General features: G+C 58.5%; 4 protein-coding genes and 1 pseudogene across 4 annotated transcripts; 1 reads left to right on the top strand and 4 right to left on the bottom strand.

The window, feature by feature from the left end:
- Positions 1–1269: 1269 nt before the first annotated feature.
- DCS_05396 (cation-transporting ATPase 4) lies at positions 1270–5385 on the bottom strand (the record flags this gene model as incomplete). The annotated part of the gene is made up of 3 exons (XM_040802702.1): positions 1270–1807; positions 1875–4933; positions 5029–5385. The coding sequence occupies 3 exons, from the start codon at positions 5383–5385 to the stop codon at positions 1270–1272; spliced, it is 3954 nt and encodes a 1317-aa protein (XP_040657735.1).
- A 412-nt stretch (positions 5386–5797) lies between these two features.
- DCS_05397 lies at positions 5798–6144 on the bottom strand (annotated as a pseudogene).
- Positions 6145–8076: 1932 nt separating this feature from the next.
- DCS_05398 (RING finger domain protein) lies at positions 8077–9084 on the bottom strand (the record flags this gene model as incomplete). Its single annotated transcript, XM_040802703.1, has 1 exon — positions 8077–9084. One exon carries the CDS (start codon positions 9082–9084, stop codon positions 8077–8079), a length of 1008 nt encoding a protein of 335 aa, XP_040657736.1.
- A 622-nt stretch (positions 9085–9706) lies between these two features.
- DCS_05399 (putative 20S proteasome subunit Y7) lies at positions 9707–10808 on the top strand (the record flags this gene model as incomplete). The annotated part of the gene is made up of 5 exons (XM_040802704.1): positions 9707–9750; positions 9809–9828; positions 9919–9969; positions 10029–10634; positions 10690–10808. The coding sequence occupies 5 exons, from the start codon at positions 9707–9709 to the stop codon at positions 10806–10808; spliced, it is 840 nt and encodes a 279-aa protein (XP_040657737.1).
- A 75-nt stretch (positions 10809–10883) lies between these two features.
- On the bottom strand, positions 10884–12032 carry DCS_05400 (Regulator of chromosome condensation/beta-lactamase-inhibitor protein II; the record flags this gene model as incomplete). Its single annotated transcript, XM_040802705.1, has 3 exons — positions 10884–11361; positions 11420–11783; positions 11852–12032. 3 exons carry the CDS (start codon positions 12030–12032, stop codon positions 10884–10886), a joined length of 1023 nt encoding a protein of 340 aa, XP_040657738.1.
- Between the last annotated feature and the right edge of the window lie 735 nt (positions 12033–12767).

Genomic DNA, 12767 nt, shown 5'->3' on the forward strand with positions numbered 1-12767 from the left:
CGCCCGACGCAGGGGTGAGTGGGTTCTAGGCACGGCTCTGCTTGGTGCAGCTGCTCGGTATTACCGCTAGTGCCTGCTTGTACGCGGACGCGTCGCTCATGGGACCAAGTGCACTCGACCAGTACTTGTAGCTGTAAGCTATTACCAATATGAACCAATATGAAGCAATACTGGTCTGTTGCTGAGTACAAGTACAGAACCGAGAACTCCCTACAGAGTACGTGCTTGTACACGTGAGGGTAAGTGTGAATTTACTGTACTTACTTCGTACTGGCTGTCTATGAGTTCGCGTCCAACGTGCATGTGCATCCACCTGCACCGTGCGCGTACTCTTTACTTTGATCGTGGTATTCTTGAAAGTATTTACCCCAGCCATACGGAGTACACGTACAGTGAGTGCCCTACACGGCCCTCCGTGCCGAGCTGTACTTGCACCTGCGTCTGCCCACGATACAAGACGCAAGCGCTGCTGTATTTGCATGCACGTACGAGTATGCTGTGCAGTGCAACTACGAAATTGCCCTTTTCGCCCTTCCCAGTACCGCCACGAGCTTGGCTGCAGGGAAGCCGTCTTGCACGCGACCGGCCCCCATGTCATCGGGTTGCATGGCTCGCGGCCCCAGTGCCACCTCCAAGCACTCATACTGTACAAGTACTTGTACGCACTTCAAACGTTCCCAGCAGCCACCATCTTGGACATGCTTACACCTACCCTACACCTACTGTACTTGCACCTGCTTGGGTGTACGGATGTGCCACGAACAAGTAATAATTATACTGCTACGAGTATTCGGTACTCCGTACGGCACCTACATGTACAAGTACGTGCTCGTACACGTGTATACAAGTACTGACTGTACTTGTACTGTACAGAGTATGGTGCGCACAACACGCACGCAGAACCTATTGACATGCGATTAATCTGTACTTGCAGTACTTTTACTTCATGCCGAGCACCCGGGTCAGCCAAGTTGAACCAAATACAGTATTCGATTCACTTTGTAATTAGTGGTAGCGCAGCCAAAATTGAATCGTCAATTTTGTCTAGTGACTGTACCTCGTCATTACATCAAGTACGCCAATGCTCTACCACGAGTGTGCGGACAGAATGTGCAGGCCTCCATGCACTTCCACCAGTACAAAGGGAGGGGACCTCTTCAGCATGCCTTGATGATATGCCTTCGTTTTGTGCAGCCAAGCTCTATGTGCCACCTTGCCGCCTTGCCGCTTTCCCACCTTCGTCCGCCTATCGTACACGTCAACTGTCCGCTACGACGACCGGCCGGCCCTCCACTCGCGCAGCTTCCTCTTGCGCTCCTCCACCTGGCGCTCAAACTCGGCCACCTTCTCGAGCCGCTGCTTCTCCTCCTCCTCCACCTTCTTCTCCTCCACGGCCTGCTTGCGCGCTGCCTCTCGCTCGAGCTGCTCGGGGCGGCGATGGGCAATGTCGCGGGGGCGATAGTCGCTGAAGCCCCACTTTAGGCTCTTCTCGATGACGAAGCACAGCCCGTAGTCCACGAGCATCGACGAAGCCATCTTCATCTTGAACTCGTCGGTAAAGGGCACGAGCTTCATGCCCTCGTTGATCTCGGGAATGAGTTCGAGCGCGCAGACAAAGGCCAGTCCGGACACGCCGACGATGCCGTAAAACATGGCCTTGTTCTCCGACAGCGCCTCGCGGAACGGCCGGCCCTGGTAGTTGATGGCAAAGGTGGAGACTTGCTGGATGAGCTGGAGGAGATATATCGCCGAATTCAGCAGCGACGGCTCAAACTCCGCTTCCAAATCAAGCCCCTCCGTCGAGCGCCTGCCATCTGTCAGCGTAACGATCCAATGTAGCGCAAAGCAGGAGAGCCGGGGGGAGGGAGACCTACGGCGCGATTTTGTCGCAGAGCCGTGATATGTAGATGAGCGTCGCAATGTGAACGGCAAACTGGCCGAGGATGGAACCGATTATGTACACGTTGAATATGTTCGGCTGCGGCCGTTCCTTGCTCAGACCCTCCACCACGCGGGCGCGCGAGATGCTCAGGAAGCAGACCGACATGAGCATGCCGCTGATGGTATACTGCGTGTCGCCAAACTTGATGCCTTCGAGGTAGAGCACCGACAGGGAGTAGGCGCTGATGAGGCAGTTGAGGGCCAGGATCTTGTACATCTGAATCGTCGCCACCAGCGTGCATCGACCCTGTCGGATGATGTTGGGAATCGCCATGACGTCTCGGAGCTTCGACGTGAAGGGCGCCGCGACGGAAGCGTCGCCCAGCTTCAGCGTCGGGGGTTCGTCGTCGCCGAGTTCGGCCTCCAGCATGCCCGACGCCAGCTTGTCCGCGAATCCGGCGGCCCTCTTGTTCACCTCGGCCTGACGGGCGTTGCGCCCATCGTTGGCTAGGCTCTGCGCCCCCGGCGACGTGATCGTCTCCGTCACGATGCCATACTTGGCTCCGTACTGCTCCACCGACATCTTCTTGCTCTTCGCCTCGCGCTCGATGGCATTCATGTAGTTGGGATTCGTCGGGCCGGGGGGATACAGGTGCGCGATCAAGGCCGGCACCGGTGGGGCGGGCTGGTTGAAGCGCTTCATCAGGTCGATCTGCTTCTGGTACATGTCCTTCATGCGCGTGTTTCGGGCATGCTCGGCGATGCGCGTCAGGTCCTCCTTCGTTCCGTTGAGGAGGGCGATGCCGATGTGAGCCTGCTTGAGAGCGCCGACGTCGTTGGTGCCGTCGCCGGCCATGAGGGTGTAGTAGCCCATGTCCTTGAGCCCGAGGAGGATATCCTCCTTCTGCTTGGGGGAGACGCGAGCGTACACCCAGGCGTGGCGCAGCAGCGCGTTCCAGCCGACCTGGCCCTTGAACTTGGCCAAGGCGTAGCCGGTGACGCAGAGGTCCTTGGTCTCGAGGATCTCGCCGTCGATTGGCTTCGAGGGGTCAACCGGGATGCTGACCTTGTCATCGACGCTCTTCCAGACGAGCCTCTGCCCACCATCATGGTGGTCCTCGGGAGCATCCAGGATCAGCACGTCGCGGTCGACAATCTCCACCTCGCGTGCCACGTGGACGGCCGTCAGGGGGTTGTCGCCCGTGATCATCACCACTCGGTGGCTGCTCTCGTTCAGCATCTGCACCGCTTCCTTGGCGTCGTCCTTCAGCGGGCAGTGCAGCACTAGGAAACCGGCAAAGTGGAGGTCGCTCTCGACCTTTTCACGCTTCAGGTCGTTGAGCTTTCCGGCACCGAGCTCCGAGTCGACCGACAGCTGCTTGTAGGCGAGAGCCAAAACACGAGAGCCCTTGCGCGTGAAGTACTTGTACGTTTCCTCGTAGTCGTCGGGCACGCGAACGAGCATCTCCATGATCGTCTCCGGTGCGCCCTTGACGCCGACAAAGGTACCCTTGATCCTCGTCCCCGTCTTGGAGTTGGAGCCGTTGACGGTGGCGACGGAGCTCTGGCGCTTAAGCGCCGACGAAAATTGGAAGCGCCGCTTGATCTGGACGACGCCTTGCGTGCTGCCGGCCTTGGCGGCGCTCGAGAGCAAGTCGCCACGACCAAGCGACCAACCCAGCGAGCCGAGGGTCGCCTTTTCCATGGGATCGCCAACAATGTCCCCCTCGTCGAGCTTCACGAGGGCGTGGGCCGTCGCGAGGACAAGCTGCGTCTCGAGCGTCGCGTCCGCGACAGGCGTCATGTCGGAGTGAGCGCCGTCGGCCTCCTTCCTGTCGGCGATGCTCGCGTTGGCGAGGCCCAAGCCCGCGATGCCCTCGACGACCAAGTCTTCGCCGGTGAGGGTGCCCGTCTTGTCGAAACAGGCGACATCGATGCGGCCGCCGTAGGGAATCCGGAAGGGTTCGGTGCAGAAGATGGCGAGCTTCGAGAGCGCCGCGAGGCTGGTGTTGACGGCAAGGCTGAGCTCCATGGGCAGCTCGGGGGGGACGACGCTGGTGACGATCAAGACGCAGTCCAGCAGCAGCTTCGAGCGCTTGCGGTCCTTGCGGACGCCCTCGTCCCAGACGTACCACGAGGCGGCGATGGCGAAGATGAGGAGGAAGAGGATGAAGAGAAGCGCCTCCAAGTTGTTGGCCGAGACGCGCTCCGTCGAGTAGATCATGGTGCGAACGAGGCTGCCCTGCGACGTCTCGAAGCCCGTCTTGATGACAATGGCCATGGCGCCCTTGTCGGGAGGCGGGGGGACGCCCGAGGGAAGCAGCGGCTTCGCCTCGTCCGAGTTCTCGTGCGTCACCTGGAGGACCTTGGTGCCGCCCCAGAGGAAGGCCGTCTTGTCCAGGCCGTCGGGGTCGAGCGCCACGTCGGACGGGCGCAGCCGAATCGAATCCTTGAGCAGCGGGGTGCTCTCGCCCGACAGCATGGCCTCGTTGACGATGGCGGCGCCCTCGACGAGGAGCATGTCGCACGCGACGCCTCCGTCCTCCTTGGTCCTGCCGACCGAGACGAGATCGCCAGGCAGGAGAGCGTCGGTCTGGATCTCGGTCCACCTGCCGAGACGGAAGGCCCAGATGTCGTACGGCTTGATGCTCATGCCACGGAACTCGGTGAGGGTGCGCTGGCGCTGCCAAACGACGGTGCTCTCGAAGGCGACGAGCATGAAGAGGGTGAAGAGGGAGTAGTACCAGTAGTCGTCGAGGAGCCAGAGGCCGACGCAGAATATCTGGAAGACGAAGAAGGGGGCCACGGCGTGCTCCTTGAAGAGCTCGGTAAAGGTGGGAACGGGGATGTCGAAGGTGTTGGCGCCGTAGTGCTGCTCGAGACGGGACAGCTCCGCCTGCTTCTCGAGGCCGCGCGAGGACTGGAAGCTACCGACGGAAGGCTTCGGTTCGGCGTCGATGTCGTAGCGGAGCGAACTGAACGAGTTCTTCTCGGCGTCGTACAGGAAGCGACGTTTCTGGAACAAGAAGGAGATGTTTGTCTTGCCGCCGGCCTGGGTCCGCATCAGCTCCGCACCAAGCCTAGGCGGCAAACCCAGCATGTCGCTGCCGTCTCCTTTTTTTCTCATTCTGCGAAAGGATCGCTTACCTTGTCGCGAACCAACTTGCAAACCTCTCCCGCGCCGGCGTTGGCTATGGGGAGAACCTTGATCAGAGACGCTTCCCGAACATGCTTGACCTTGGTCGCCGTGAGACGGGCGTCGAGCGTGACGCTCCAGTGCGTGCTCAACCACACGAGCGACTGGATGGTGATGATGGTTCCGCACCAGACAAAGGTCCATTCGGGGGCGCCAATGTACGTTTCGTAGAGGCTCTGCGTCAGGTAATAGCGGAGGAAGACGGGCCAGATGACGAGAAAGGGCCAGACGTAGGCGTGAAAGTGGAAAGGAAGGGGCCGCAGCAGCTCGGCATGCTTGATCTGCGCGTTGTCGACGAGGGTCGCCATGATGCCGTGCCTCTCCGAGCCCGCAGTCGACGGAGAAAAGTGAAGGCAAGGAGGAGGAAAACAAAGCTGACGGCGCGTGTGAACAGGACAAAAAAAACTGGAAGAGGGAGCAGGCGACGCAGCAAATGCTAACCAAGTAGCCAATGAAGAAGCTGCCGTTGGAAGACGGGAATGTTCAGGGAAGGACAGCAAGGGAGAAGTGTGAAGGTGGGGTGCTGTCACGTGATGCGTTCCCAGAATAATGGGCCCCTGCGCCAATCTGTCAGGGGGAGCGTCCCTTCCTCGGGGTTTTCGACAACCGCCGCGCTTAAGTACAGCCGCCGCATCCACCATGACGGTGGCAGCGGCATCCGGCGGGGCGTTCCTTCCTCAGGGTGCTCGACAACCGCAGCATCTCCAGCCGTCGTCTCCCCTATAGCGGCGGCTGCGGCATCCGGGGGATCGTCCCTTCCTCGGGGTTTTCGACAACCGCAGCAATTCCAGCCGCCGAATCCACTGTGGCGGCGGCGGCGGCAGCGGCATCGGGTGGGGCGGCAGCGGTATCCGGAGCGGCGGCGGCGGCTGAAGTAGGAGCGGCGGTAGTACGTCGGCGTACGTCGGCGGCGGCAATGGCGGCGGCGGCAAGCAGGACAATTTCTGGCCAAATGGCCGGACTGCCAGCACTTGGGATGAATAGAAGTATTAGCGAAATAACGACAAAGAACCCTTGTGATACATACTTACGGACCAACAAGCTGATCGACTTTGGGTGAGGAGAATCTTGATCAGAAACCCATCGCCGACGCTCCGCCGAACAGGGCCGGCCCGCACCAACAAGCAAAGGCCCGGATCTTGGCCAGATCCATCGAAAACTCTAGGCGTGAAACCTGGTTAGCTACTATGGCAGGAGGATCAACCAGCATTGAGTAGTCCTTGCCTTCGAAGTTGGTAGAAAAAAGAAGAAAAACACCAGTACAATAGTAGCTTGGATGATAGATGTCCAGCATGCGAAACGGGACAGAGAGGAGGTGGGCTGAGCGGAGGCGCTGACGGGAGGGAGCGGATGCAGGGACAAGGAGACCGAGGGGGGAGAGAGGGGAGCGAACCTCCGAGAAAGATGCACCGGCTGCAGAGAAAAGGCATGAAAAAGAAAGAAAAGGGGATCCTGCGGGTGGTGTACCATCTGGTTTGCAATTCGACACACGGTGCTCTACCTTCCTCCAGCATCGAGAGGGAAAGGACACCTTCTATGCCGCTTGGTCAAGCGTCATCGATGGGCTGTTCACACAAAGTATTCGTCTCATGTGATGCTGAGCGGTGCAAGTGTACTACAAGTACTGTACTTGCAGCGTCACGTGTGCGCGGCTGAACGACGGTACCACCATCATCTCCCTGCCACGATATCATGTTGAGAGATAGGAGGGGGATTTCAGGAGCAAGGCACCCAGTCCCTCCCTACTTGTACACACGGCATCGCGATGGGTCCGATTCGCCGAACTTGATCAAAAGGAAGTGGATGATTTCGGCAAGACACGCACCCACAGCCGGACCGACTGCCCACGAAACTCTGGCAGATCGAAAGGAAGAAGAGCTTCAGCAGGTGCTCCAGCCTCGGGCGTTTGATGATGGAAGCAAAGGGCCGCTGGGGGAGTTGCCTTCCAACCACGATCCCACCCACTCCAGTTGGACTCTCAGAGGTCCCATCACGAATCGCGTGGACTGGGGGGCGGCTTCAGGACGTCGTGGCCACTCCGGGTACCTGGACGCAGCCAATGTCAACATGGGTACATGAGATCGGTGCATCATTGCAGAGCTGCAGGCGAGGCGTCGATGTAGTGCGAAGGAACGCCTGTAGCTTTTCTACTGTGGTACGCGTGCGCTGGCAGCCTTCATGAAGACGACGAATGCCCTCCGTACATCTGCGTATATCCATCCAAAGATCAGCTTCTCCCTGCGCCTCTCCCCGATGGGACTGTGCTCGCTCAAGCTACGACCACGCGAGCAGACCTTCTTGCGCAGGCTGTCACATGGCAGTTGTGTAGACTACCGTCGAACCAACGCTAGCCGTCCACGTGTAAAGAGCCAGCCGAATTGCATGGCATCATCATACGAGACATTGTTTCATCTTGATACCCTCGCCAAAGTCACTGTACTTGTATTCTCTCTTGTATTCTCTCTTGATAACACAACGGACATGGCTCATCGAGCCGAGCCATGGCAAAGCCGTCCAGGGCAGGCATCAGGGCCGCCAGTCAAACGCCAACACAAACGCCAACCGACCCTAAGGCCGCGAAACAGGACTGCTTGCTTGACTCGGAGTGTGCGTCATGCCACGCAAGGGCAAACACCATAAACCAAAGTGGAAAATGTATCAGGAACCAAATGCAGCATGCTTCCCACAGAGCTGTACAGAGTGTACCGGATAGATGCTGGGAAGGGAATCCATCACCAAGACGGCGACGGCACCTCGAAACGTATCCCCGACATTCTCATATCCCTTCGCCTGCGAGTGCCGGGTCAAAACGACCCACACTCATGGCAACGGACAGAGGCTAAATATTTGCACACAGACTAGTTGACTTGACAGGGTAGAGCAAGGTCGAGGCAACTTAAGAGTGTGCAGAGCAATCCTCGGGACGGGCGTAGGGGGGGAGGGGTCGCTGGGCGGTGTGATGCTCGTCGTCGAAGCCGGGTGAAGGCGACAATCAACCATCACTGATGCTTCTCACCCTCGACAGTCGCTTCCTCCTCGCCCGCTTCGCCGTCGTCATCTTCGGCACCAACATCGAGCACTTTGTTGCTGACGTTTTGGAGCACGCGAGCCGAGAGGGCCTTGACGACCTTCCATATTGCCATCATGAAGGTGAAGGCGCCAATCATGACGAAGAGGAGGTTGAAGTTGTCCATCCTCGCACGGCCGGTGCCCCGGCGACGCCCCGAGCCCATCAAGCCGCTTGACCGAAGGTTCAACCAATGCCAGGGACCCATGGCCACGACGGATTTGACAAAGCCGACCAGGCCGAGGGAGAAGAATCCCTTCGCAAAGTGCTCCGCCCACGTCGTCGCTTCCCCTTGCATCAGGGGTTGCCTGGTTCCGGCATCGGAAACGACGCCGGTGACGGTATCGCTGATGGTGCCGACAGGGTCGAGCCAAAGATCGAGTATGGGATCTGCGACGAAGCCGAGGGTAAAGATGCCGACGACGACGACGCTGAGCGTCAAGGCCATCTGCGTCCACTTGCTGCTCAGCATCGACGCCCACTGCAGCCGAGCCAACCGGTAGTTGAACATGCAGGTCGGGCATTGCCAGTAATTCCTGGCCGCCATCGGCTCCGCCAGTCGCCAAGAGTTGAGACATCCCTCATGCACGTATTTCTGCGAGCCTTTGCAGCGGCACGGTGACAGCAGTCGACCGAGCTCTGGATCATCGGATATGTAAGAGGGACGAGATGATGCCGACGATATGCCAAATGTCGACGTGAGGCCTGTAGGATATTTTGGCTGCTCCGTGTCGAGGCAGATGCGACACGTGCGAGGTCCGCAGGAACGGTTTCTCGCCTCCGCCTGACGAGGTCCCGCCTGACGAGGTCCCGCCTGATGAGACCCGGGGGCTGCTTCTTGTTGCCGACCCGTCGGCTCGGTGCGTCTGTTGACAACCATGTCTTGTGCCGACTGAGGCTCGGCAGCCGAGCTCCAGCTCCATGCCGGCTGCAGATCCATCACGGGCTACGTCCTCGAAGGTATGCGCGTGTGGTCGATTGCGAAGCAGAGGCAGAGCTGTAGATATCAAGAGTATCAGAGGGGAGAAAACGTTGGCCAGGCAAAAGGGGGGAAGCCCATCGCCAGACGAGAGGAAATGGCAAACTAGAAAATTTGAACAAGCCCAGTCGTGTCAAATACGACAAGTGTAGGCCGGGTGGGAACAGACGGCTCGACAAGAGGCTTCACCTGCATATGGGGAAGGTCCAGCTCATCGTGCTGCGATGTGACATAGAAGCAATCGCTCCAGTCGGAATGAGGTCGTTTTCCTTCTTCCTTGATGGCAGGGAATGAACCAAGCTGGCGAGCTGAGATTGGACACGGTTGAGCGAAAAGGTGTTGGGTGGTGGTGGTGGTGGTGGCCCTTCGGGTGTCGGCTAAACTAATGAGCCGGTCACCACACTAGTTGGCTTGGCCGTCTCCAGCTTGACGCGCAGCTCCGCCGTGCCTGCTGCCGTCAAGGGGAAGCCGAACACCACAGCTCATCTTGACCTGTCCAGCCCTCTCAAACCCCCCATTCTCCGCCTCGGGATCCAGTCGACTTGAACGCATTCTTCGGCTGGTTTCAGCAGCTGTTGCAATCATGGCGGATCGATACTCCTTCTCCCTGACAACTTTCTCGCCCAGGTACGTCCCGGTCACTCCTCACCTTGGAACCGGGGAGCTTTGCTGACAATCCACACAGCGGCAAGCTGGTGCAAATTGGTACGGACTCGTCCACCGAAGAGATTCGTCAACGATGCCTCTCGGAAGCTTTGCCTCTGGCCTGTTGCGGGAGCTAACACGAGTGGTCAGAGTACGCCCTCAATGCGGTCAACCAGGGCATCACGGCGCTCGGCATCAAAGGTATGGACGGCACCGCCGGCAGCCAGCATGTGATTTTTTGAAAGGCTAACAAGTTCAAGCTACCAACGGAATCGTGCTCGCCACCGAGAAGAAGTCTTCGTCTCCGCTCGCCGATCAGAGCTCAGTGTCCAAGATTAGCAACATCACGCCGAACATCGGCGCCGTCTACTCGGGCATGGGCCCCGACTACCGAGTGCTAGTCGACCGCGCACGCAAGGTCTCTCACACGGGCTACAAGAGAATCTACAACGAGTACCCGCCCACGAGGATACTGGTCCAGGACGTCGCCAGGGTCATGCAGGAGGCCACACAGTCCGCGGGCGTACGACCGTACGGCGTCAGCATGCTGGTGGCCGGATGGGATGACGGCATCGAGCCCGAAGACGAAGCGACGCCGGCCGAGGGCGAGGTCGAGGGCGAGAAGAAGGCGAGCAAGAAGACGGGCGGCATCCAGAAGGGCGGGCCGATGCTGTACCAGGTCGACCCGACCGGCAGCTACTTCCCGTGGAAGGCGACTGCCATCGGGAAGAGCGCGACCAAAGCCAAGACGTTTCTGGAAAAGAGATACTCGGAGGAGCTCGAGCTTGAGGATGCCATCCACATTGCCCTGCTGACCCTCAAGGACAACATCGAGGGCGAGATGAACGGCGACTCGATCGAAATCGGTACGACCCGGCCCCTTGATGATGCCTCGGGCAAGACGGAGCTAACATTGACCAGGCATCGTCGGTCCTCCGGCGGAGCACTTGCTGGGCATGGAAGGAGTCGAGGGAGTGACCGGGCCCCGCTTCAGGAAGTTGACCCCTCAGGAGATTGAAGACTACCTTACCAGTCTATGATGGGGTGCACAATGGCAGGTAGCAAAGAGAGCAGGTCTTGTCCGCAATAGAGAGCCATGAGCGCTCCACGAAGCGTCATTCCGCAGCGTCTCTCCTAGTGCGGTCGCCACGGGCGTGCACACTGGATGTGAGGACGAAGGATGACTTGGGCCCTGCCGCCACGGCCACAACCTCGTGTCCGTGCGGAACTCGGACGGTCGCCGTAGTCCATGAATCGATCCGCCGTCTCGCTTGCCCGTCGAAGCCCAGTTGGCCGTTGGTATTGTCGCCAATGACGAGAACGCACCCGTCCATTGTGAGGGCGATGGCGTGCGAGTCGCCGAGGGCAAAGTCTACAATGTCCTTGCCATCGTCGAACTCGACATAATTCGGGATGCCGGTGAGGGACGGGAAAGCCTGCTGTCGATGCGCTCCGCTTGGCGACATCATCCCCCACAGGTACGTGCCGCCACTCTCGGTCAAGGCGGCAAGAGAATGTCCACCGGCTGCGATGCGAACGACGGGGTCCCCTAGATTGGCGAGATCGTGCACGATTCCCGGGTCCTCCGGAGGTCTGTTGGGGAGTCAGCCAGACTCTTCTAGCTTGACGATGCGGCTCGGGTTCATCTCACGAGCGCTCCGTACAATCGCGTCCCAGGCAATCCTCGAATCGAGCATCACCCATGGTGGCGACGGTGCCGTCCTGATACAAGATGACGAAACCGGCGTCGAAGGCAGCTATTGCCTTTGCGGGATGAACGCAGCGCCATGTTTTCCGTCTCTCGCCGCGTTTCAGTTTGGCGGCCGATGCGTATTGAACAAGGACATTTGTCGTCGGCGGCGGAGGGCCATGGTCGTCCGAAGTAGGGCAGGTCACCTCGGGTTCGATGGCGAGAATCTCTCCGTTGGCCGTTTCGGCATAGGCATAGGCTGCTTCTTGGTCGACTTGATTCGCAAGACCGAAGCCGGCCTTGCAGAGAACATTATCTCGCTGGACTGGGGAAAGGAAAGGGGTAGCGGTTGTCAGCGAGGCTGATCGCTGCGGCGATGGAGCCGTCACGAACCTAGGGTGTACTGAAGCCGCGAGACAGGCCGCTCAATGACGCCGCCTTCGAGAACGTTGGTGAAGGAGAATTTGTCATCCGGCTCGCGGGAGTCAGGTTGAGTCTCACAATCAAAGTCCAGCTGCCTCCAAGCGTTGAAGCCGGTTGCGAATAGTGTCATGCCAACGGCAGGCCGCGCCATCGCCAACAATGCTCGGAACAGCTGCCAGGTACTTGATCTGTGTACGACAGCCGCTTGAGATTGCGGCATGCATCACATGCATAACTCGCGCAATGAGGGTGAACGGTGATGGCTAAGCGGGCAAAAAGGCAGTAGCAAAGTCATCCATGATATCGCGGGTTCGGACGAAGGCCTGAGGGCGAGAGATATTGTGTGATTCCGAATGTTCATGAGCAGGTCTGGTAGCACGTGGTTGGACATGAAATTACAGCACTGTATCACTGCAAAGCCACACCATACGATGCGCCTATGAGGATGGTACTTTTGGAGCACACCTAAGTAAGTGTAGCTGTAAGTACAGATACCCCAGGTAAGTAGGCGGCCACTTTGTACTTGTAGTACATTCATGGTCACAGTGAGAAGGTAGAGAAGGAAAGTACCTTGTACCTGATGGAGTTGTGCACAACGGCACATGTAAGTAAGTACTTTCGGAGTATTACTGTACTTGTAAATATTACTTATTCATATCACTTATTCATACCGTAATCAAGTACGAATGCAAGTTCCAGTAATAAAGTACTATACTGTACTGTACTGCACTGTACGCTCAACAGATGCTGGTGATAAATAGTTGGCTGCTTGTCGAGGTCACGATACCTGTCCTCGTATTTTGATAGGGCCGAGCTCTTTCGTCATGCCCATCGAGCCACCGATGCTGCTGGCGGCTGAGCCGTATTTTCTGTATGCCCCTGGTAC

This window comes from Drechmeria coniospora, chromosome 02, assembly GCF_001625195.1.
Source record: "Drechmeria coniospora strain ARSEF 6962 chromosome 02, whole genome shotgun sequence".
Classification (NCBI taxonomy): Eukaryota; Fungi; Ascomycota; class Sordariomycetes; order Hypocreales; family Ophiocordycipitaceae; genus Drechmeria; species Drechmeria coniospora.